Genomic DNA, 25,039 nt, shown 5'->3' with positions numbered 1-25,039 from the left:
CAGTGATAAATTGCATGTACCTTGGCCTAACGGTGTGGGTTATGTATATTATTTTGCATTGTGTCCTCAACATTACTTTAAGGGCAATAATAACCTACATTTATTTACAACTCGCAGGATTTCCATGGGTGAGCTTTCAACCCAAATCTGTACAGCATTGTTAGTCTTCACTGATAAGAAACCGCGGGAGCAGTTGTCTGATTCTCGCTCGTGCTGGAGGAGCGTTCATTTTGGCAAGGAAATGTGCAGATTTTGCAACTACATGGAGAAGAAAGTGTTCAAGGTAGGCATGTTATATTTTTTAATTCTCAATTATATTACTGTGGATTAAATATTGTTTATAAAAAACGACAAAGTCTATGGCCGGGGAGTCTTGACAGTTGGTTAAAGGTACGTTAGAATCTGCTGTGGGTCAAGGGCTATAACACCACCCTCATATTTACGTCGTAAATTGCACGCTATTCCCTATGTAGGCTAGTGCATTACTTATATATATATATTTTTTATTTATTTTTATTAACAACAAATCAATACATAAAGCACATGAGGGAACACAAGCATACATAGATTACAAACAATGGACAATCGAGCTAGGGGGTACAATATCACATTACAATTACACAAGGACCTTAAGGGACATGCATATACTTACAATTCTAACAGCTTTTTTGTTAGTAGAGCATTTAACCGTCTTAAAATACAGTTCAATTTCTTTTTGTAGGATACGAAAATGTGGTTTTCTGTTTGTAAATTTACATTTGTGTATATGAAATTTGGCCAAAAGAATAATGAAATTAATTACATAAAAATGATTCCGCTTATTTCTATTGTATGTAAAGAATCCAAACAGTACATCTCTCCACAATAGTGTTAAATTATAAACCTACTGATGTCTTGCCACAGTTTTCTTACATGCATACAATGCCAAAAAAGATGCACAACTGTTTCTGGGTGGTCATTACAAAAGGAGCAATTTGAGTTGATGTTTTCCTTAAACTTCTTCATATAGTGGTTGGCAGGATAATATTTATGAATAATTTTAAAGGAAACTTCCTTAATTTTGTTAACAAGTAGGTATGTTTGTGGCAACATCCAAACTTTTTTCCAACAGATATCAATAAATCCATTCCAATAAGGCATGACATAAGGTATAGATACAACATCCTGCTGAAACAAGGATCGTATCGCTCTGTTGTTGAATGGACCAAAAGAGAAACAAATCTTTCCTACTGATGAGTCAACAGGGTCAATAGAAGGTAGGCTCTGAGGGTCAGGTCTTGACATGTTCCTGAATAACATAGCAACACCTGAGGGAATGGCATCTAAAACAATTGCAAAATCTTTAGGTGTTACAGGGACCTTGTAAAGTGATAAGAATTCTTTATAACTGAGTAAAAGACCCTCTGCATTTACCAGTTGGCTCACCAATAGGATATTATTTCTGAACCAATATTCTAAAAACAGAGGTATTTTTATACAATATATCCCGATTATTCCATATATAATATCTGTGTGGAGAAAAATTGTTTATAAATTAAGGACCATGACAAGAAAACCTGCCGATGAAAAGCAGAAAGTTTCACTGGAACTTTGTCAATATTATAATTGCAAAACAACATGAAGTTAAGGCCACCAAAAGTAGAGAAGACATGATGAGGATAAAATTCCAGATAGAAGTGGGTCTTCTTAGGAATTGTTTTATCCAATTGATCTTGAAAGTATTATTTAAAGTAGTAAAATCCAGAAAATTCAGTCCACCATTCTCTTAAGTGTTCATTACAACAGTTTTCCTAATGTAATGGGTACGGTTTCTCCAAAGAAAGTTGAAAAGCATCTGGTCTATCTCCTTGCTTATTTTACGGTCAAGATATAAAGATAGAGCACCATATGTTAGTCTAGAGATACCTTCAGCCTTGGTTATTAGGACTCTACCTTTTAAAGATAAGTCCCTCTGTAGCCATTGATTTAGTTTCTTCTGGGTTTTTTTAATAAGAGGGTTAAAAGTTAGTAAAGCCTCAAGACTTCTGATCCTTTGTAATGGTTATGCCTAAATATGTAAGTTATGCTTTTACTGGATGCATTACTTATATCCAAGAGCCATACACAGGTTGGCTGACGTCACGAAAAACAATGGCCTGAATGCATGTATCTTATGACTAAACCTCAGCTAGCAACAATAAACTGCGTGTGGAGAATCGTAGATTTTCAGCTCGTATCTTGTTATTGATAACACGACTTGTTTGGAGGTATTTTGACTGATATGTCTGCAATTGTAGCGTGTGGTTCATTCTGCGTTGTGTACTTTTAATTAGGACGCTGCCACAACTGAAGGTCTGCTAGTTGAATTATTTTTATTTGCCCAGCACACGAAGAGACAACACACATTATGTTAACCCTTGGCGTGGTCCTAGCTCTCGGGCACCTTACTAGCCAAAGGTCAGGCAAAAGAGCGCCAAAAGGAAATAACAGGTGCTGCGTGCACACATTCAATGCGCAACAGCACACCATACAATACAAGTAAAATTATACGGGACATAATTAGGACAAAGTAAAATACATACCTGCACACAAAGAGACAAGACACATGTTAACTGTTAGGGTTGCGTAAATTCAAATCTGGTATCAGGATAAATATAACAATGAGTCACCGATTTTATACTATGTATTTTTTATTAGCTAAGTAATAAATGGCAAATGCAACTTTAGTGTATACGGGCTCACTGTAATACCACGCAGGGCAGAACAGAGAACTGACAAGACGTATGTAAAACAGTATTCTTTACTGTGATAGGCCAACAGACGGGTTGGAACTATCACAGTAGAGGCTGGGCGTGCACCTGCGCAAGCACATGGACACTCAAACACTGTCCCAAGTACTCACAAGTTACAATAGATACCCTAGTTAGCGAGCTTTGTGAAACTAGTTAACATAAATCTTTATATTATCCACATTATAACAAACGTATGGTAGCATAACAGTACATTGTGTAACATTACCACGGTTTTATATAGAACCATTTCGGAGCCAAGGACAACATACCTTGCTAGCCGAAGGTCAGGCAAAAGAACAATAAGGGGGTACGGAAATACAGATAACCCGCGATAGACCAAACCAAAATATACACAACTTTTACAATCACATGTATGTACAATATTGATGTGGAAAAGTGTTTGTAAACAAAAGAAAAACATTAGCTATGCAGCTGTAATTAAATAAATAAATACACTGAATTATGATTATTATCAAATTATTAACATCCCCTCTTGACCTGACCTATTTGAATTGGTCCTTGTGTGCAATTTGGTGCATAAGCTAGGGGAACAACATCATACTGCTTGCTACACAATGGTTAAAATTCACTACCTAGCTAACCAACAACATCTGTAACAATGTATTTCAGACAAGGACTCATTGTGCAAATGTATTTGTTTGCAATAAACATCGAGACAAAATATTGTTTAAGCAAGCACGGTTTTATTTTGCCACATAGTTGCATTCAAGTTTTCTTGCTAAACAACCAACCAGTGATAAGAGCCCCACAGTAAAGTTGTCATAATACCCATAAAACCTAGCGGTCAAACAGGGAAATGGTTCCAATCGTTTTTCCTCCATTTCTCGTATAGGCGATTTTAGAAACACACCAAATTATAGCTGTGTTTCGTGTAGACTTACCCTGGCGTGACGTTTTTATAACCATGTACATCTCTCACAGACAAGGTGACTTTTATATACTTCGGCTCTATTTCATCTCAGATTATAAAATGCTAATTAGCATCAAAATAGACATGCAAAACTACAAATCCCTGCAAGCTCCTAAACTTCATCTCTATCTGACACCTTTGCATCTATTTAAAACTTGCACTTAACAGTCCAGAGTTGTCAATTTTTAAAGAAATGTAGCCAATGTATTCATTACATTTAGCTAACATAGATAGTAAGAATCTCTTGATTAACTTTTGTCTCCATTAGCATGATTGTAATGACATTTGTGGTTCTTTATGATAACCACATTAGCATTCCATGTTGGGTAAATACAGGCGAATATATTGATAAAAGTCACCTTGACCTAGAGATTTACAGATATCAAACTGTCACACCAGGGTTAACCTACCTGAACCACAGCCCTTATTTTGTGAAAATGGAATGGAATGGTGGAAAAACAATTGGAACCATTTCCCTGTTTGACCGCTAGGTTTTATGGGTATTATGCCTCATACTGTGATACTCTATAGGGCTCCGGCCAAAATAAGTGCTGTCTTTCTGTAATCAGTGGGAATGACCTCACCCTCATAGACCTGGGTGACCCCATCAATGACGGTGATGTTATGAAGGAAGAAGACAGGTAAGTGATTTACACTAATGACACATGTGACTGGTTACAGGATCACATAGGCCTACAAATACAGATTCTGTAGTAGGTCAAAGATCGCCACCTATGGAGAGGTAGGCCCAGAGCCATGTATTTGGTAAGTTGGGACATTCAAATATCTGCATTATGTTGCATTTACATCAATATGTATACATTACACAGTATAATCAAAGATATCCATATGAGAGCTGGCTCCCCATGGGCAATATTGACATTTTAACAATGCTATGTAACCGAACATTATTTTATAATTGACTTGTAAATGAAAGGCGCTAACATGGAGTCATGCCTAAAAGTTGGCAGAATTCTCTAAATATATGACTCTGGATAGGCCGAGTCATCTCATAGTATTGGGACCATAGAATGAGTGATTCTATTCAAATTCTAGAATGATTCATTTTACTTCTATGATTCTAATTCTATAATTGGAACACATCCTCACACTCACATGATAGTGACCTTAGAGAGATTCCTTTTTCTGTATCTAGATCTGATAAAGATCACAGAGAGGTTGAGAGACAGACCAAGTTGGAAGAGGCTGTTCTAGAGACAGATATCCCAACTCTGTGACTTGAGGATGAAGGAGAAATTAAGATGCAGGATGCTGATCTGAAGACAGATGGCACATCTCAGTCACAGAAGGTTGAAGGAGAGAGTGAGTTGGACGATGCTGTTGTCATCCCATCTCAGTCACAGGAGGTATGATGCATTGCGTTTTGTGTTTTAATGACGCAGTGAAGATTAAAATGCTAAATTAATTTCCCAAGCTTTAGCTTATAAAGGTCTTCTAATCTAGGAGGCCAAAGGAGAGAGTGAGTTAAATCAGGTTGATCTGAAGATATCCAGACCTACACACCTTTGTGCAGGACATGAAGGATGGGTAAGTTGCTCTTTGGCTTCCCCATGCATCTTTTATTTTTTATTTCATTTTTACTTAACCAGGTAGGCTAGCTGAGAACAAATTCTCATTTACAACTGCGACCTGGCCAAGATAAAGCAAAGCAGTGTGACACAGACAACAACACAGTTACACATGTAATAAACAATAAACATGCCAATAACACAATAAACAAATCAATGACACAGTAGGAAAAAAAGAAAGTCTATATACGGTGTGTGCAAACGGCATGAGGAGGTAGGCAAAAAAAATAAGCCATAGTAGCGAAGAATTACAATATAGCAGATGAACACTGGAGTGATAAATGAGCAGATGATGATGTCCAAGTAGAGATACTGGTGTGCAAAAAAACAAAAGTATATAAAAACAGTATGGGGATGAGGTAGGTAGATTGGGTGGGCTGTTTAGAGATGCTTCCCCTAGATATGTTCTCTATTAGAGCCTTGGTCAACAATAGTTCTGTATTTAAGGAATAGGGGCCATTTGGGATGCAGACATAGGGACAATCTCAATTGCATTCTCCTCGAACCCTCTCTTCTCAAAACCCCTTGGACGACGAGAAAGCCCTCCCCTTTGACCTTCTCGTCCAATGGGTTTTTGAGAAGGAGGTGAGGAGATTGAGATTCTCCCATAGTCTCAGGCAAATACAAAGGACTCAACTGATCAAATGACCAATCAGGGATGTTTGGATGTGGCCTACTTCCCTAGAGGTCCATCCATAACGTAATCTAAGAGAATAGAGGTAATATCATGTGGTTTATTTGTGTACCTTTTTTTATTTACTTTTCAGCCATTGGAATCTGCTGAGTGAGAATATGCGTGCCGGGGTGAGTTATAGTCACTTCTAAAGTAGTTCATGTTGGTAAGATGGACCAAACATTCCAAACTCTTATTGGTGGAAATCGTGCAGGACCTTTAATTCAGAGGTTCCCAAACTTTTTTTACTCAGGCCCCCCTTTCCAGCATTGTGGAACATCCTGAACCACTGCTTTAATTGACTAGCTTGAGTAAACACATGGTGCAGCAGTGCAGCTCCGTTAACAAACTAACTCTGTATGGTCTTTTAACATTTCAGATGAGCAGAGATGAGTTTAGTGCTAGGTGCATGGATATTACAAATTGTGTGATGGAGTCTACATGCACTGTGGTCGTTCCTGCCCTTGACCTCACTATGCAGATCAGGCACTCTGATTCGTCAAGCTCTTCTGGATCAGGAAGTAATGAGGCTAGAGAAGTGACCTCTCTTGGCCGCAGCGTCAGATTCAGCTTTTGTGGTGGACCCAGTAGACGCACCAGTTCTGGAACTGCTTGAAGCACACAAACTCCCACGCCTTTCCCCTCCTCTCACAGGTACCTACCACTATCCCCTCCTCTCACAGGTACCTACCCCAATCCCCTCCTCTCACAGGTACCTACCCCTATCCCCTCCTCTCACAGGTACCTACCCCTATCCCCTCCTCTCACAGGTACCTACCCCTATCCCCTCCTCTCACAGGTACCTACCCCTATCCCCTCCTCTCACAGGTACCTACCCCTTTCCCCTCCGCTTGTAGGTCTTTCTAAAAACATTATTCCCATGTCCCTTATCATAAGTACAAATATCCATTCCGGATCCACTTAGCAAGAAATACTACACAACCACTCTAAAAGGTTTACTCTAAATGTTAATATTTGGTCGTGTGTCATTTGAGATGGTTCACAATGCTTCTTTTGAATAACAATAACAAGGTTGAGTTTGTGTCCCAAATTCTTGGATCATGTTTTTTATTTTGTTACCATGTACTATTTCATTTCTGTTGTGCATTCTGCAGGTCCATGACCTCTTTGCTGAGTGATGACGAAGAGCGATATGTCTCCTCACCTGAGGGTGGTGATAGAGAGATGAGACACAGACCCCACTCGGTACCACTGAGTTCTGTGTTTGGAATCTCTGAGGATTCTGTCTTCAACATGGTCCAGAGAGGCCAGTCGCAGAGTGACATCGTACTGTCGTCCAGTTGGAGTAGACGGGAGAAATACAGACCTGTCAAAATACCAACGGACACCAAGTTTATGATGGGTATTGTGGAGTTGGCTGTGAACCTTCTCAACTCTAGATTGGCTGAGCTAATGCGAAGTTTCAGTCAGGGAACTCTATGTCCGCTGTCTGGTAGTATCTCAGCAAGTCAGCAGTTTGCCCAAGAAATGCTAAGCGTGGTGTTTGCTAAGATGTATTCCCATGCCATAGAGCATATTGCGCACGGCCACAAGTCTCATCCAAGTCAATTTCTGTCCCACAACAGAATGACAGAAGTGTCATCCGATGTTGTGGATCTTGTACTTGAGGTTTTTGGGATAACAGGATTTTTGGATAGCAGGAGCCCGTCAAGGCTACAGAGTGCCTGCTCCTACAACTCAGCTAGTGGAGCAATAGATATTAGAGCTCTTGCTGGGGACTTGGTCAGACAGGTGTCTGTCAAACTCAGACCCTTTGTCTCTGAGAGTCAACTCTCCACCATGTCCATGACAGATCTGTCATCTATTTCTGACTCCACCTTGAAGCAGTTGTGTTGTAGCTCTGCTGTTGCAACTAGCCAGAGACCTTTGAGGACATGGATATCCCAGACATACTCCAGGGCCCGTGGCCGTTTGAGGAGGCTGCTATGATAAAGCACCCAGAGATGTCCACCTCGACAATATACAGGTCTCTGCTTCTCGACTCATCTCTCGCCTCCTCTAACATGATCACTGAGAGCATTATCTTCAACAGCCCACGCCCATCAGAGGAGAATGTGAGTATTCAGAATGTGCTCCCTGCTGATAAAGTTGACATCCTCCATGGTCAACCAGTGGAGGGGTATATCGTCAAAGCTGAGCAATGCATCACTCAGGTCATTCAGGATGCAGCTGTGACATATACTGGCGTGCTGGATAAAACCGACACTTGTGGGAAACTGTCGGAAGTTCTGTCTGTCTGCGTTTCCGCAGAGAATATTGAGGATGCATCCTCTGATCAATTTGGTGGATTTATTTCCGACCTGCATGATGTATCTGGAGGTCTATAAGACCTCCATGCGTACGAAATCAGGTCGCAAAATGTTCTGGATGGAAGTGAGTTCAGGTTCCCAGAAGATTTATACCAAAACCCTGGACAATCTGAGGAAGCTTTTCACCCCTCACCTTCTCACTGAGGGAAAAATTATCCAAATTGAGCTCTATGACATTGGACTACTTGTAACTGAGACAACTGTGGAGGTATCTCCTGTACAGAAGACAGACATTAATACCTCTTCAATGTCCTCAGCCCACCAGCTCACCCTCGACACCTACACTAAAGAAGTCATCAAAAAGGTATTCTCGGTGCTGAGGGTGGAGACTTCAACCAGAAGATGGACTCAATTTTGAAATTGGAGAGCCTCAGCCAAGATTGCCAAACTCACGCGATCTCGTAGTGCAGCCAGCAGAAGCTCTAACATTTCCATCCAGAGCTTTCACAGTGCTGAGTTCCAAGCTACGGCCAAACAGATTGTGCGTGAGCTCATTCTCAGAGCTGCTAGCGAAGCAAACTGTTCTTTGCCACAGAGCATGCCTAGCAGCACCTTCTCACACCATGTGGTTTCTACAACTGAAGATAGTGAATATGATCATGCAAGACCTTGAAAGTCTATCCCAGTACATAGTGGAGGACGCAGACTCCTTCCCACTAGGAGAGAAAAGGCTGCAGTCCCAGCTCAATCCCAGAGTTGTCTTTGACACCTTATTGGATGCTGCTCAAACCATGTACCACAGAGTAAAGGATAGACTGAATGTCTTTTTGTCTTTTCCACCCGTGTCAGTCACCATAGCCAAAGATGTGCTGGACTCGACCCCTGTGGAGACACTCAGATGCTCAAAGTCCCCTGACACTGCTCTTGTTAAGGACAGGAGCCGCCCTCCGTCTGTGAGAAGTGAGAAGCCATTTTCAAAAGTTAGTTTGACTAAAAGGTCTAAAGCCCTTGTGTCTTCGAGTGGCTCCTCCACAGACCACCGTGTAATTAACACATGCAGTGAGGATGTCACTCTGCCTACCAGGAGTATGTCAGTTGTGAGCAACACCAGTTTGAAGAGAACCTCTCCTCTCCATGGTAGTGGATTGAGTGCAAGTTGTGAACCTCTTGTGGCTCTACAAGACGGAACGGTGGCAGTCAGCCAAGAAGGCTTTAGCAAAACTGCAAAGAAGACGCTCAGCTTGATCCTAAATGTGATCAAGTGCAGATTGGCCAACTCTGAGAGTTCATCTGTTGGTCAGAATGCAAGTGAGGAGTGTCTGGTAGCCACTAACATGTTAGACTCGCTACTGGAGAGCCTTGACCTGTTGCCTGACATGAGTGCTGCCAATGAGATCACAAGGACAGAATGCCATACCTCTAACGCAATGGACAAGACAGGTTCACAGTCAGCGCTTGTGAATCAACAAGAAATAAACATATCTGACACCAGTATCATAGTGAAAACTATAATGGACACATTGAAGACAGACGACCCGGAGATGACTTCAGCAGAAGAAAATCTGGATAGGCTCCTGTCAATTGAAGCCCTTCAAGATGCGTCTGGCAACCTGATCGCAAAGGTCCATGGTCTCATTCAGGAGATAACCATAAGCCGCCAGCTTCAATCCACGACTGGCCACAGAAGCCTCTCTCAACCAGCTCTGCCAAAGCCAGCACTGAGGAAGCTGTCAAAGGACGATGCGTCAGAGCTCATTTACAGCTTTGCCCAGACTTCTGTTAGCAGACTCCTGGGACAGTGTTTGGGTAGGCCTATGCCACCCACCGCTGACAGGGTTTTGGATCAGGTCATCAAGTTGATGACAGACATGGTGATGGACAGCCTGACTGATCTGTCCAAGTCTGCAATGGATGATGGTAAGTGAAAGTACCTCTTCATCTGCATAGGACTTCATTGTAACATGATGCTCACTACATTGCATTTTATGATGTAAACTTCACTGGTTGTGTCCAAAATGGCACCTTCAATGTTTAGTGCACTACTTTTGACCCTATGGGCCCTGTTCAAAAGTAGTGCACTATAAATGGAAGAGAATGCCTTTTGGGGCACAGTGACTGATTTCCATTGTTGCGTCCTTTTCTCCCAGTTATTGTACCCAGGTCGGTCACACCAACTGGCTCTTCTTACTTAGACACCAGCAATGCCGCAAGTGACATCACTCATGGTGTTGTGGCTGACCTTAATGCTACTGAGGAATTCCCTGCCAGGGGCCTTAGCCCGGCTAATTTAAAGGCTGACGGCATGGCCCACCTTCCCTCTGCCAGGGGGGAAGAGACTAAGAAGAACAGGAAGTGGCATTTCCTACCCAAAATTGTCAAGATTCCAAAGATCAGGATTAAGGTAGAGGGCTCAGTGTCTTTAGATTACCTCTGTAAGGCAGGGCTGAAATGTACCCTACAGATTCACTAAACCCCTATTGTCTCTGCATTAGAACAATGCTGTTGTCATTGTCTTTAGGAGGTTGAGTGAGGCCGCTGTAATACAATCCTAATACACATGGGAGAGAGTCAATGGTTGTGTCCCAAATCGCATCCTATTCCCTATATAGTGCACTACTTTTGACCAGAGCTCTATGGACCCTTGTCAAAAGTAGTGCCTTACATAGTCAATAGGGTGTCTTTTTGGGTGCACGACAGTTATTTTACACAGGCTCAGTTGTCCTGATGTGTTTTGTCAACAGCTGTACAAGACAAAAGGGGAACCGAAGAGCCACCCTGAACAGGATTCTTTGCCTACCAAACGTCTCAGAGAGACTCCTATTTCACAGGGTAAGTGATAAGCATCGATGCTGTCATATTGATGTATCACACTATGGCCAGCTTGTTAAAACGACAACTACAGATACAGGCGGACAGATACACACATTAATTTTCTGATTATGAAATATTCGTATCACAGATGCTGAGTGTGAGGTTCCATCCACTTCCCCACCCAAGGAGGCCCTGACAACCACACTGGCCCCTGCTCCCCAGGAGTCCCAGTCCCGTAAACGACATCTAATAGTCAGGGTTGTTGCATCCCCACACCTACCAGTGAAGCACCACAGGCTAGTATGAGCGGTAGCTCTGGGTTGTTGTGAACTAACACCTGGCTACTATTTGTAAGTCGCTCTGGATAAGAGCGTCTGCTAAATGACTTAAATGTAAATGTACTAAGTAGATGTGCTTTTCAGGATGCCAAGACACATAGGCTTTTCTGGGACCATTCCCATTTTACATCTTTCTGCAGTGGAGCGGTCATAGGCTTAACTATGGTAGTTAGATTTGGAATGAATTTGCCATAATAGTTAAGGAAGGAAAGATAAGACCTGAACTCAGTGGTGTTTCTAGGAACGGGAGCCTTCTCAATAGCTTCAGTTCTGTTTCATGGGGTGTATCCCCTCTGCATCTATCACATGACCTAAATAGGCTATGCTGTTCTGGAAGAAAGAACATCTCTCTTTTAACCTTCATATTGCAGACTTTGTCTTTTTGGGACTTCTTCAAGATTTCTCATGTGCTCTTGTGTCACGCATATCATCAATATAACAGATTACCCCTTCTATACCTTGTAGGATCTGAACCATCATTTTCTGAAAAATGACGCACAGGCAACACCATAAGGAAGCCTGTTGACCTTAAAACAAGCCCTTATGTGTATTCATGGTGAGATAGTGCTTAAATCGCTCCTCTAAACTGTACTTGCTCGTATGCCTGTGACAAATCCAGCTTTGTTAACATCTCACCCCAGGCAGCTTTTTGAACAAGTCCTGTGTTTTTGGTAAGAGATACTGATCTACTTCTGGTAAGGGATACTGATCTACTTCCAGCCACAGATTGATAGTTACCTTGTAATCTTCACATATTCTTACAGTACTGTCTGTTTTCAGGATACACTCAATTGGAGCAGCCCATTGACTGTAGTTAACTGGAGTAAGGACCCCTTCTGACTCCAACGTAACTAGCTGTTTTTCAACCACTTCTCTAAGTGCATATGGTACTGGGCAAGGACTGCAGAACTTATGTGCAGCCCTATTAGTTACATGTAGCTTGGCTGTGATACCTTTTAGCATCCCTAGCTCTGGCTGAAACACATACAGATTTTTTTCACACAAACCATCTACTGTCTCTACAGCTGTTACTGTGTACATGTGACCAGTCTAGCTTCAACTGACTGATCCAGTCTCTACCCAGCAGGGCAGGACCATTTCCTTCTACCACCACCTACTCCCATTACACTTGACCTTGACTAAGATTTCCCCACTTAGAACTAATGACTGTTTACTGTATGTTTTTAACACCCAGTTTGCAGGGCTCAATTTTGCACTTTTGAACTTGCGGTTGTACAACCTCTCTGACATCAAACTGCTGCACCTATATCAACTTCCATGTTGAGTCTCACATCATCTATCCTTACATACAAAGTCTTTACGTCTACTGCAAACAGTTCAGTTCCTTTTACTTTACCCAACTCATAGTCAGTGGTGAAAACGGCTGAGGTCTCTTTATCAGAGTTTTCACTCATTTGAGATGTAATGCTCCAAACTCTGGCACTTGAGTGCGATGCAATGCTCCTGTGTTGAAATGACGTTTTTGTCCCCTCTCTCGCTGGTGTGCGTTGCCCTGATCATCGTTGCTCCACTCGTCTTCCTGCAGTCACAGTAAGGAGGCCCCTCTCTCTTCTCAGTAGCATCCGGGTGCTTATTCAATTTCACTTGCCTCGTTTAATTGTTTCCCACTTGACGCGAGCGGCAAGTCATGGCTACGTGTCCTTTCTTCTTGCACGTAGCGCCACTCATCTGGCTTGTGCCTTTTCCCACACAATGGTAACATGGTTTACAGGTTGCCTCCGTTTTCTTGGCAACGCTTTTCTCCTCAACTGCATTTGCTTTGAAAGTATTTTGTAAAGACTGCAGTGTGCTTTTCCTTGTTACTTCAAAAGAAAATCCCATATCCACAGCCAGTGCTAATGTTAAATCTTGTGTGAGCTACATTCAGGTAAACGGTCTCTCAGCTCTGCACTTTTAACACCACACAGATATCACGTACTGACAGACTGAATTTTCTTAAACTAGCCAAATACTCACTAATCGACTCTCCCTCGAGTTGACTCCTTGCATGATACTTACATCTTTCAGCAATACAATTTGTCATCGGTATGTAGTGACCTTTCAACAGCGCAACCAACTGTCAACGTTGTTTCACTTAGTTTCTGTGGCGCATTAAAGTCCTGTAATGACCTGACTAGATCATAAAGGAACAATTGTCCAGACAGATGATTGAGTTTACAAATTGACGGTTTACATTAACCCAATTTTACGCAGACTACTGTTTGGCCGTAGCCAACACCAAATAAATTAAAGATAATCCACAAGCCGACCGTGACCTTCTCTTGTGAAAGCCAGATGTAAGAGAGTGAAGAAAGGCTAAACCTGGATTTAATTTCCAACGCTCCATCCCCCTGCCCAACCCCCTCCACGCCACTCCACCAACCGCCAGCATTCCCGGAATCAGAACATTCCAGGCATTACTGTGATTGGCAGATAGCAGGTTGATTGACATGTCGGACCCCGCGAACACTGGGTACTGGTAAGTAAAACACAACCTCCTTACTATAGCCTAACACATAACACACAGCTGTCTGTGCAGGTCGCTACAGTCCATTAACAAATTGTAAATCTTTCTGCCAACAATCGTCAGAAAAAATGGTTTTAGACATATCCTCGTACTTGAGCCCTTAACGTTTTAGCTTCAAAACATTCCTCGAAGTGGAAATTCTCGGCCTCGCCCAGCGATCTCTTCCGTGCTAGCTTTTCTACAGACTGTCTCGATGGAGGTAGCACTTTCTTTTTCGCTCTGTTCCCCTTCGGACAAAAACTACGATACCTCATCGCCAATCTGTTGCATCCCTGGTTAAGGGAAGCGGGTTGTTTTTAGTTATTGTGAAGAAAAAGTCAACAGTATAAAGCATTAACATCACGAAGATGACAGTGGATACTAAATAGCTGGTTCCAAGCGGAGCCCATCTTGCACCCTTTCAAAGGAAACAATTGAATAGCTTTAGTGTGTAGGCTAGTTACAGCGTGTAGCCTAGTTAGAGCCATAAATATCCAGCTGTCATCTGAAGTATGCAAGCCATGACAATGTATAAATGAGTACGATTAAAATCGAATGTTTCCCTGTATCCATACTAGCTGAATATGAAACAGCTATAACGCTTCTCGGCTCTTCCCTACAGGACAATGAGAAGCGGACACCGTTGCATGCTGCTGCCTATCTAGGAGATGCAGAAATTCTAGAGCTACTCATACTATCAGGTACGGTTATCATTGAAGAGAAGGATTACACTCTGACAGTTTTGGTGCTTGTTGTGTTTGCATGTGACCGTTTCCCTCATACTTACCATTAAGATCTTATGTGCACCCGATGTATTTAAAAAAAAAAAATTCTAATGAAGGTCATTGACAGCTGAAACGTCCCGATTTTAACTTGATTAGTGAAGCATCAAGATATTAATTGTGAGGGAGTCGCACCGGTTCCTCCCAATGTCCTCATGATTTTGGGTTGCACCTTGTCTCTTTTGGCTGAGCTCCTTCTACTCCTCTCAGTGACATGACATTTTCTTCAGTGTTGCTATGTAATGAAAGTCCCAGAATAGCTCTCTTACAAGAGATTTTGGTTGATTTCTAAATGGCTCCCTATATAGTGCACTACTTTTGACCTGAACCCTAAGGAAATCCCTATGTGCCCTGGTCAGAAGTAGTGCACTATAAAAGGTATTAGATTGTTTTGGACACATTTTGTCTGTACTCCAGCCATTTAAGATGTTGCCCCCCCCCCCAGGAGCCAGAGTAAATGCCAAAGACAAGTGTCTCAATACTCTGCACCGGGCCGTGGCTTCCTGCAGTGAGGTACGTGTACTGATAGACACACCTGTGCATATGCATTTTACTGTTAAGTGTGTTGTGATTTTTAAATGGACTTTAAACAAAATTGAACATGATTTGAATTGTGCTCCTGTAGCAGGCAGTCCAGGTGCTATTGAAACACTCTGCTGATGTGAACGCCAGGGACAAGAACTGGCAAACGCCGCTCCACATCGCTGCGGCCAATAAGGCAGTCCGCTGTGCCGAGGCCCTGGTCCCTTAGCAATGTGAACATAATAATAACATGTCGGACCGAGCGCTGCACCATGCAGCGGACACCAAGAGGTTAGCAATTAGCAGGGACATGATTACACACTGTAGTTTACACTTTATACCTATCCTATCCCAAGGTTGAGTTCACGATGCATCCGATTACCTACATTGGTTGTATGTAGGGCTGTGACTGTTTTGGATGAAGACTGCCATGAAATGAAACTGTCAAAACCAAAACAAACAAAAAACTTTTTTAATCAACTTTATTTTGATGGAGATATACTTTACCCATAGCAGCAGTGGTAACTATTTATTATTTTTGCTGACTTAGTCCATCTATTAAACTGTACATCTCTTCTCCAACTATATTTTGATGCGCCACAATCAGCAGATCTGCTATACAGTTGAAATCAGAAGTTTACATAGACTTTGTTGGAGTCATTAAAACTCGTTGTGCAACCATTCCACAAATGTCTTGTTAACTATAGTTTTGGCAAGTCATTTAGGACATTTACTTTGCATGACAAGTAATTTTTCCAACAATTGTTTACAGATTATTTCACTGTATTACAATTCCAGTGGGTCAGAAGGTTACATTCACTAAGTTGACTGTGCCTTTAAACAGCTTGGAAAATTCCAGAAAATTATGTCATGGCTTTAGAAGTTTCTGACAGGCTAATTGACATAATTTGAGTCAATTAGAGGTGTACCTGTCGATGTATTTCAAGACCTACCTTCAAACTCAGTTGGAAAATCAAAAGAAATCAGCCAAAATCTCAGGGGGTAAAAATGTAGACCTCCACAAGTCTGGTTCATCCTTGGAAGCAATTTCCAAATGCCTGAAGTTACCACGTTCATCTGTACAAACAATAGTACGCAAGTATAAACACCATGGGACCATGCAGCCGTCATACCGCTCAGAAAGGAGACGCATTCTGTCTCCTAGAGATGAACGTACTTGGTGGGAAAAGTGCAAATCAATCCCAGAAAATCAGCAAAGTACCTTGTGAAGGTGGAGGAAACAGGTACAAAAGTATCTATATCCACAGTAAAACGAGTTCTATATAGACATAACCTGAAAGGCCGCTCAGCAAGGAAGAAGCCACTGCTCCAAAACCGCCATAAAAAAGCCAGACTACGGTTTGCAACTGCACATGGGGACAAAGATCGTACTTTTTGTAGAAATGTCCTCTGGTTTGATGAAACAAAAACAGAATGGTTTGGCCGTAATGACCATCGTTATATTTGGAGGAAAAAGGGGGAGGCTTGCAAGCCAAAGAACACCATCCCAACCTTGAAGCACGGGGGGGGGGGGGGGGCAGCATCATGTTGTGGGGGTGCTTTGCTGCAGGAGGGACTGGTGCACTTCACAAAATAGATGGCATCATGAGAAAGGAAAATTATGTGGATGTATTGAAGCAACATCAAAAGTCAGGAAGTTAAAGCTTGGTCGCAAATGGGTCTTCCAAATGGACAATGACCCCCAAGCATACTAACAAAGTTGTGGCAAAATGGCTTAAGGACAACAAAGTCAAGGTATTGGAGTGGCCATCACAAAGCCCTGACCTCAATCCCATAGAAAATGTGGGCAGAACTGAAAAAGCATTTGCGAGCAAGGAGGTCTGACTCAGTTACACCAGCTCTGTCAGGAGGAATGGGCCAAAATTCACTCTACTTATTGTGGGAAGCTTGTGGAAGGCTACCCGAAATACTAATTAAGAGTAGGTAAACTTCTGACCTGCTGGGAATGTGGTGAAAGAAACAACTATTTTTCAGTTTTATTCTGTCAGCAATTGTGAAACTGAGTTTAAATGTATTTGGGTAAGGTGTAAACTTCCAACTTCAACTGCATGTGCTGATAGGAGAGAATCTATGAAGGTCAGTTCATTGGGGAGAGGGTGAGGTGAAATGTGGGGACTGGGGGTAACTATAGTATCTATAGCCTACAGGCTGGGGGTGGGTGGTTAGCCTCTGCCCTTCACCGCTGACCTTTTTCATTGTTCCAGTAGGTCGGAGGAGTGAGGTGGAAAAGTCGGCTCTCATTGAAAAAAAAAAGAGAAAAAAAAACGGTAATTGTGCATATTCACTGTCTATCCCTGGGTCAGTGCCACTTGAAAAATATTCTGCTAATCTCTGTAGTCATACAGTTTAGTAGAATTGCATGATAATTTTTAAGGCCACCCCCCCAAAAAAGAGAAACATCTGACATAGCCTAACTCCACCACATGCTGCATTGAATAGTGATCGAGTTAGTCTAAATGATGACTACTCAAATTAGTAATAGTCAGCTATCTTACATAAGTCCGTAAATGAGATTCATGGAATACTTAAAAAAAAAGAAATTGCCTCACCTTAACTGTCTTGCTCAGAGGCCAGTAAGCTAAGCGTAAACACGCTAATGTTACGCCCATCGGCTGTCAGTTATGTCGATGACTGTACATACGGCACGTCACAGCCCTAGTTGTAGGCTTGAGTTTGTTCAAGAGCGGCTTCGACGCCAGATTTTGCTTTAGTTTTCCTCAGCCTGTGTTTTGTTTCTCTCCTTCTCCTGTTAGATGGTGAGGCTCCTTCTCTCCAGAGAAGCCAACATTAATGCTTTTGACAAGGACCGCCAAGCAATCCACTGGGCTGCTTACATGGGTAATGAGTTGACCACATAATTTACATTCTGAATGTCCTTATCGGGCTGTGTGTTAGCCTCACAGCTCAGCTGTATGGTCCACCACTAGTGTTTTATTATGTCAGAATGATGGACAAAGTATGTTGATAAGATGTAGGTTTACAATTGTACTAACATGTAGCTTCAGCACCAACGTCATCAGACGGCCCAGTTGCAGCCTCAGTAGAGTACTCATAGTCAGACGACATGCGCCTCAGTTTACAGGTCATCATTTGCAGGAGTGCTACCATGGTTTGGAGAGGCGTGTTGCTGTAGAATACCTGTCTGTTCTACACGGTCTAGGCCAAATTGCCATTTATGTTGACCAATATGCACCCCATGCAGTTCTAAAAGTATGTTTCAGGCCTTAACTTCTCTGGCTTGTTTAGCGTCAGACCCTATGGATCGGAGCAAGGCCAGGGCATGCACAATGGAGACGTCATTTGATGACAGCTCTGAAAAATTTAGGTTAAGGTACACAAGCAAAAGGTTTGACAGCATTATTTAGACCGAGTTACTCTATGCTGTTGAATGAGTGTCAAACACAGCAGCACCATAGACAGTGACAAAGAACATAGCTAGAAGGGTTGTGGAAATAAACATTTACCTCCAAGTCTCCTCTGCAGAGAGACTTGATCTTGCTTCTGGGACTTTCCAACAGGGTAACAAGAAACTGAGGAGAAAGTGTTGACAGAAGTTGAGTTCACACAAAATATCTACATATATTAATAGCATATTTCCCAAACAAACTCCTTCACTCCAAATAAAACATTAGTGAAGCAACCTTCAACGACCCCCACAGTCAACACAAAGCGCAGCAATTCTCACACACCTCCCATGATAAGGATATTAGTCTTTGTTATCAACAGGTAATGTCTTCCCATCATTACAGATATAAATGCAATATATGGAGTAGAAAAGATTGCCTGCCCACCAACAAGAATCAACACATGTTCTACATGGTCTATTTATATCTGAACGTAACAACTCAATCAAGCTTGTTAATTGATCGTTACGTCATGTTTTGTCAGGTGAACAAAAATGACCGTTTACCTGACAAACATGACGGTTTGAAAGAAGTAGGCCTAATTATTTTAGGTGTAATCTTCAAAGATATTAGGGGGGAAATAAACACTGTACCCAAATCCACGTTTTACAATGCTCCTGGGAAATGGGTAGGCCTCCACCTATAGTCCTTCACAGTTTTACAGGTGTGATATATTTATTTATTTACATAGATCACATACATAAATAAATATGTTAGCTGTAGGTAGCGTTGAGATCAAATTCCCATATTCTATTGCTACTAACATAAATCCTAATATATCATGTTTTCCTCATTTGCTCTGTAGGAGGTTCGTCATATGAAGGACATTCAAGTGGATGTGACCCCTAACCTGCAATAGGGGCTCAGTGAGGTGACAGACATCCTGTAATGGATCTCCAGCTAGTGTCTGAGGACCTGGAGAAGGCTGTGTCTACAGCTGTGGGGCAGGACAAGCATGGTAACCTAACCTCACTGTATGAAGGATTTTATTGTTATGGATAGTCATCTCCAATCTGTTCAAATATCACTGTTGTTGATAACACACATTACCAAAATGATTCACACTTGTCTTCCTATTTCCACATAATCTGTCATGGTTCCCCACCCCAACAGGGCATAAAAGCAACCTCTCTTTATTGCTACTGCTAATACACCCAAATCCAACAGCGTTTGAGTATCTTTTTGCTTTTCTTCTAACCCTGAATGGCAACATTTTATCCTAGTACACAAGCATGTCACTTTATCCATCCACACCCACTCTACTGCCGCATGGCCACTGCGGCTGAGACTTTCACCCTCTCGTTACAGGTATAGCAGGTAACCAACCCCACCCGGGTCTTACCCCCTAGGACTTACCCTTTACAGGTACCTGCCTGCTCGGGCTTACCTTCCGGGACTCACCCTATTCTTATAGTACTACCAGGAACCAACCTACTCGGGATTTACCCCCTAGGAGTTCCCCTCTGCAGGTTTGGGTTTACCTTCCGGGACTTACCATATACCACAAAGCTACGACCGGTCGTAATACAATGGGACTACTGAATAAGCTCAGGCTTTCTAGGTTCGTACCCTATAATTGGTTCATCCTACGACTCTCATCTCCCCAAGATGTCAGAATTAGTGATAACGGGTGTAGGAACTGTGCCGACCTTGTTTCTGTTTCACTGATTCGGAATCTCTAGTTCGACTGCAAATCGCGGTGAACCCTGCTCGCAGTGCCAACTGTTAGGTTCTAATTCTCAGAGTAAAAACTCGACGGACACTATGAATGCTTGAACCAAGTTTATTCTTCCCAGAGGGTCAAGACCGCTGCATTAGACAAAAAACATATTCACACAAGCACTGATATTTAATACTCTCTCCTATGCTGAGTTTCCTCCTACACCTCTAAACAGCCAATGCATCTCTGTTGCTAGACAGAACCTTAGTGATATCTGTTCTTCCTCACTTCATCTGACCTGACCGCTACCTCAAAGTGCTCACTCCTCCCCAACTCAAGGCTGACATGGTGATTGGTATCAGACTGTGTCTCTTCTCATCCCAGAGGATCCCACCCATAGGATGCCTGATGGCTAACAATAACATATCCTGACATAATGTAAATGTTATACATTAAGCTCTCTCCCTCAGTGACATGAATTAGTATATTTCATATTCTCAGAACCCAACAGTAGGTTTTAAGGTGTGGCTGCATGTTTGTCGTGGACGCATCGTCACTCTTGATGTTCTTTTTCCAAGTCTGAACAGGCCGTTCTTCTCTTTCCTCAACTAATTGAAACCTCAGGGACAGACATCCTGAACGACTCTGATGTCAGACCTCCCATCAGCCCTCTACACCTCGCTGTGAGTAAAGCCTACCTGCTCCTGTAGTGGTCTCCATATGACAAATGGCACCATATTCCCTATTTAGTACACTACGTTTGACCAGATCCTTATAGGCCCTGATCAAAAGTAGTTCACTACATAGGGAATAGGGTGCTATCTGGGATGCAAGCATGGTGTATATTTTCCACAGGAAGTTGACTGTCCAGACAGACTCACACACCATATTCCGATCTATTCCTGATTAGTGTAAAATACATGAATATTCTACACAGTGATGATGAGGATGATTTCCTTATTTTGCCATTTGAGTTAATCAACCTCAGAGGAGAAGTAGAGTGTTTGTTTCTCAATCCCACGCTTGGCAGGAACCTCCGATGTTGATGCTGGGCGGGAGCAAAAATGGGCTCCTGATTGAAAGACTCTGGTCTACTTTAGAGGTCGAGCACTGTATTTCTGTTCAGGCGTACCACGGGTCTACTCTAGGACATTGATTATATTAAGAGTGAATATCTGGACCTGACTGCCTTAAAAAGCCATGTGGAGTGTGTTGACGTCCTCATCAACCAGGTTAAAGACTTGATAGAGGAAAATATAGTTTAGATGATCAATTATGTATACATTAATGATTAGAACCATTTATGCTAATACTATTATGTTATGATTTGAAAAGTATGGGTTCTTAATTGTACTGTTACTGAAAATGTAAGCAGAAATGAATTGTGTCTGTGTCTCCTGGGAAAGTTTAAGAAGGAGGGATAAGATAGTTTTTCAAACAGATAAGAATGTTTTGGTTGGATTCCATTAGTGGAGAGAAGTATATCCTTTAGGCAGGTTGGAATGTAGTTTATGAGGGGAGTGAAACTATCTCCAGGACCGAATACTACGCCATTGTAAGGCTGGGAGAGGGGGTGTAACTGATGACGTCATTTTATGTCTTCTTTCTTTAAAATGTAATGTTCTTTGTATTTTGGGTCAGTACTCATCAAGAATAAATGCTGAACTTGTTTTTAAGACTGGTCTCTTGCTAATTCATGCAAATGATAAACTTACAACTTATCATGAATTAGAAATGAGTGCGAATTGAATTGATTTTGGCAATAAAACATAAAGGGATTAAGAATTCCTCTATCAAGACTTCACTCTGAAGAGGACCCCCATCCACGCTGCAGGTAGACATAAGGATATCACATAGAGCTTCTGTAATTAAAACGTTTTCCTGACCAAGATGGCCATTTGTTTGGTCATGTTGCTAGGACGACAATGTCCACTCTAGGGATGTTACATGGTATCGTGTGAAAATGCCCACGAGACACTGATCGAAGGTCATTATTTGTCATGTTCTCCACTAATGATTGAGGATCTAGGGAGGGTAAGCTGATCCTAGATCAGTGCACAGGGGAGACTTCTATCCAGAGCCAGGTACACAGCTAGCAGGTAACAGGCTCCGATGGCCTCAGCCCCAAAATTCTTTATTAACTGCTGTGTTAACATCATGAGGATGTCATCTACCAACACCACTGTTCTTGAAATCTGTCTGTTCATGTGAAGGTTGTAGTCGTCCAGCAATCTGCTCATATCCTCTCTGTTTATCCTCTCTGTTTATTACAGCCTGGTTATTACCAGTTTGTAATATGACCTGTTGTCTTGTGTATCAGAACCCCTCTGATGCTGTCGGTGCTGAGCGGACACACAGACTGTGTGTACTCACTGTTCAACAAGGGAGCCAGCGTAGAAGCCAAAGACAAATGGCACAGAACAGCTCTACACCTAAGGGTTGTCAGGAGAGTTGGCTGTACGCGCTCACACACAGAAAGAGAGGGGGAGGCTTGTTCTGATCTAGGGATGGGGCCATTGAACTACTAGGGATGGCTTTGGTGTGGGATCTAGCATGGAATATAAATTATGCCCAAATATACCTATTATGATTCCTTATTATTTAATTGATTATATATTATTCAAATCCATTCTTGCCTCCCTTCCCTTCCTCCTAGGTGCTGTCGGGGTGCTGGGGTGGCTCCTACACACCGCCCAGTCAGTGTGGACCCTCCCAGTCAACACAGACAACCAGGGCTACACGCCACTACACTGGGCCTGCTACAACGGTACTAACTGGACAGAGGGACAGCGAAGTGGGCCAGAGGCCACAAACAAATACACACATAAACATAGCGTGTCTTAAATCTCCACAGCCAGCTTCGGGAAGGCACGAACCAAGCCATCCGCACAGGAACCTTAAGAGTCCATCAGAGAGCAAGAGAGAAGAGGGAGGGATAGAGGGAGGCACAACAGGCCCACACTCATCCTCTCGTACCACCAGGTTCCCTTCCAGCAGATACTGGACTTCAGAGGAACTGCTGCTGCTATACCCCATCTTTACCTTTACCCACAAAGGTCCTAAACGGTAGAAAATGTCCGGTCAACAGACAAACGCACACCTTATGACGGCAATAACCTGTAGTCCAAGGGGATAGTAGCACTTCACTGAGAGCAAAACAGACAGGGACCAAAAGATGTGGAAGAAGCATTTTCAAAACCCGTTTTGACTGTAGAAATTGGGTGTTTGTGTTGAGAAAAGACAGGAGTGATATTTCATTTAAGTTTCATGAGAGTGATTGTCATGTTTATCCGCACACTAAGACAGTCAGAACGCACCTAGCCTCTTGTCTGTAATCCATGTGGGAGGAGGGAAAATCATACATTTTGTATGAACAAATATTTTAGTAGTAATTGTAAAGATTTAATGCATCCCAAAAGGAACCCTATACTGAATAGTACACTACTGTTGAACAGGGTCCATAGGGTTCTGGTCAAAAGTAGTGCCATTTAGGATGCTGGTATGTGAGCAACAGGACTTTTTGAAGGGACATATTACATTTGCGTTATTAAACCGACCTGTCCTTTGGCCTCTAGAAAGTATTTTAGAAAGTAAATGATTAATTAATGTATTCTTTCTTGTGATATATAACTTCTTCAAAAAATGAAACCTCTCAATCATTGTATGTGATTGAATGTTCATATCCCCGTTTTTGTCTCTTTTTAAAAATCATTTTAACTGGAAATATGTGCAATACATTTGCTATGTTCACCAAATCAGCAACAAGAGGTTCACAGGTTCACAGGTTTTTCGTGTCATTATCATTCTTTTAAACGGATGAAACTAGCATGTACATATGAAATGGCTTTTTAAGGCAGTCAGGTCCAGATATTCACTCTTAATATAATCAATGTCCTAGAGTAGACCCGTGGTACGCCTGAACAGAAATACAGTGCTCGACCTCTAAAGTAGACCAGAGTCTTTCAATCAGGAACCCATTTTTGCTCCCGCCCAGCATCAACATCGGAGGTTCCTGCCAAGCGTGGGATTGAGAAACAAACACTCTACTTCTCCTCTGAGGTTGATTAACTCAAATGGCAAATAAGGAAATCATCCTCATCATCACTGTGTAGAATATGCATGTATTTTACACTAATCAGGAATAGATCGGAATATGGTGTGTGAGTCTGTCTGGACAGTCAACTTCCTGTGGAAAATCTACACCATGCTTGCATCCCAGATAGCACCCTATTCCCTATGTAGTGAACTACTTTTGATCAGGGCCTATAAGGATCTGGTCAAACGTAGTGTACTAAATAGGGAATAGGGTGCCATTTGTCATATGGAGACCACTACAGGAGCAGGTAGGCTTTACTCACAGCGAGGTGTAGAGGGCTGATGGGAGGTCTGACATCAGAGTCGTTCAGGATGTCTGTCCCTGAGGTTTCAATTAGTTGAGGAAAGAGAAGAACGGCCTGTTCAGACTTGGAAAAAGAACATCAAGAGTGACGATGCGTCCACGACAAACATGCAGCCACACCTTAAAACCTACTGTTGGGTTCTGAGAATATGAAATATACTAATTCATGTCACTGAGGGAGAGAGCTTAATGTATAACATTTACATTATGTCAGGATATGTTATTGTTAGCCATCAGGCATCCTATGGGTGGGATCCTCTGGGATGAGAAGAGACACAGTCTGGTACCAATCACCATGTCAGCCTTGAGTTGGGGAGGAGTGAGCACTTTGAGGTAGCGGTCAGGTCAGATGAAGTGAGGAA

General features: G+C 42.3%; 1 protein-coding gene and 1 long non-coding RNA gene across 6 annotated transcripts; both read left to right on the top strand.

The window, feature by feature from the left end:
• Positions 1 to 211: 211 nt before the first annotated feature.
• On the top strand, positions 212 to 11,956 carry LOC124005222. The gene is made up of 10 exons (XM_046314265.1): positions 212 to 283; positions 4,272 to 4,343; positions 4,859 to 5,069; positions 5,167 to 5,250; positions 6,059 to 6,095; positions 6,344 to 6,618; positions 7,080 to 10,151; positions 10,382 to 10,635; positions 10,976 to 11,063; positions 11,194 to 11,956. Exons 7-10 carry the CDS (start codon positions 8,858 to 8,860, stop codon positions 11,349 to 11,351), a joined length of 1,794 nt encoding a protein of 597 aa, XP_046170221.1. The 5' UTR covers positions 212 to 283; positions 4,272 to 4,343; positions 4,859 to 5,069; positions 5,167 to 5,250; positions 6,059 to 6,095; positions 6,344 to 6,618; positions 7,080 to 8,857; the 3' UTR covers positions 11,352 to 11,956.
• Positions 11,957 to 12,485: 529 nt separating this feature from the next.
• On the top strand, positions 12,486 to 23,225 carry LOC124005223. Of its 5 annotated transcripts, none has more exons than XR_006833590.1 (9): positions 12,486 to 14,109; positions 14,512 to 14,590; positions 15,117 to 15,184; positions 15,297 to 15,484; positions 17,419 to 17,481; positions 17,968 to 18,052; positions 19,424 to 19,576; positions 20,857 to 20,961; positions 22,935 to 23,225. It is a non-coding gene; the product is annotated as an uncharacterized LOC124005223 (long non-coding RNA). The 5 variants fall into 5 exon arrangements; XR_006833589.1 differs by having other exon boundaries at positions 19,424 to 20,179; XR_006833588.1 differs by having other exon boundaries at positions 17,422 to 17,481; positions 19,424 to 20,961.
• The last annotated feature ends 1,814 nt before the right edge of the window (positions 23,226 to 25,039 follow it).

The sequence above is a fragment of the Oncorhynchus gorbuscha genome, linkage group LG19 (assembly GCF_021184085.1).
Source record: "Oncorhynchus gorbuscha isolate QuinsamMale2020 ecotype Even-year linkage group LG19, OgorEven_v1.0, whole genome shotgun sequence".
NCBI lineage: Eukaryota > Metazoa > Chordata > Actinopteri > Salmoniformes > Salmonidae > Oncorhynchus > Oncorhynchus gorbuscha.
Note: the sequence above shows the minus strand (reverse complement) of the source record. Positions and strands in the feature narration are given on the sequence as shown.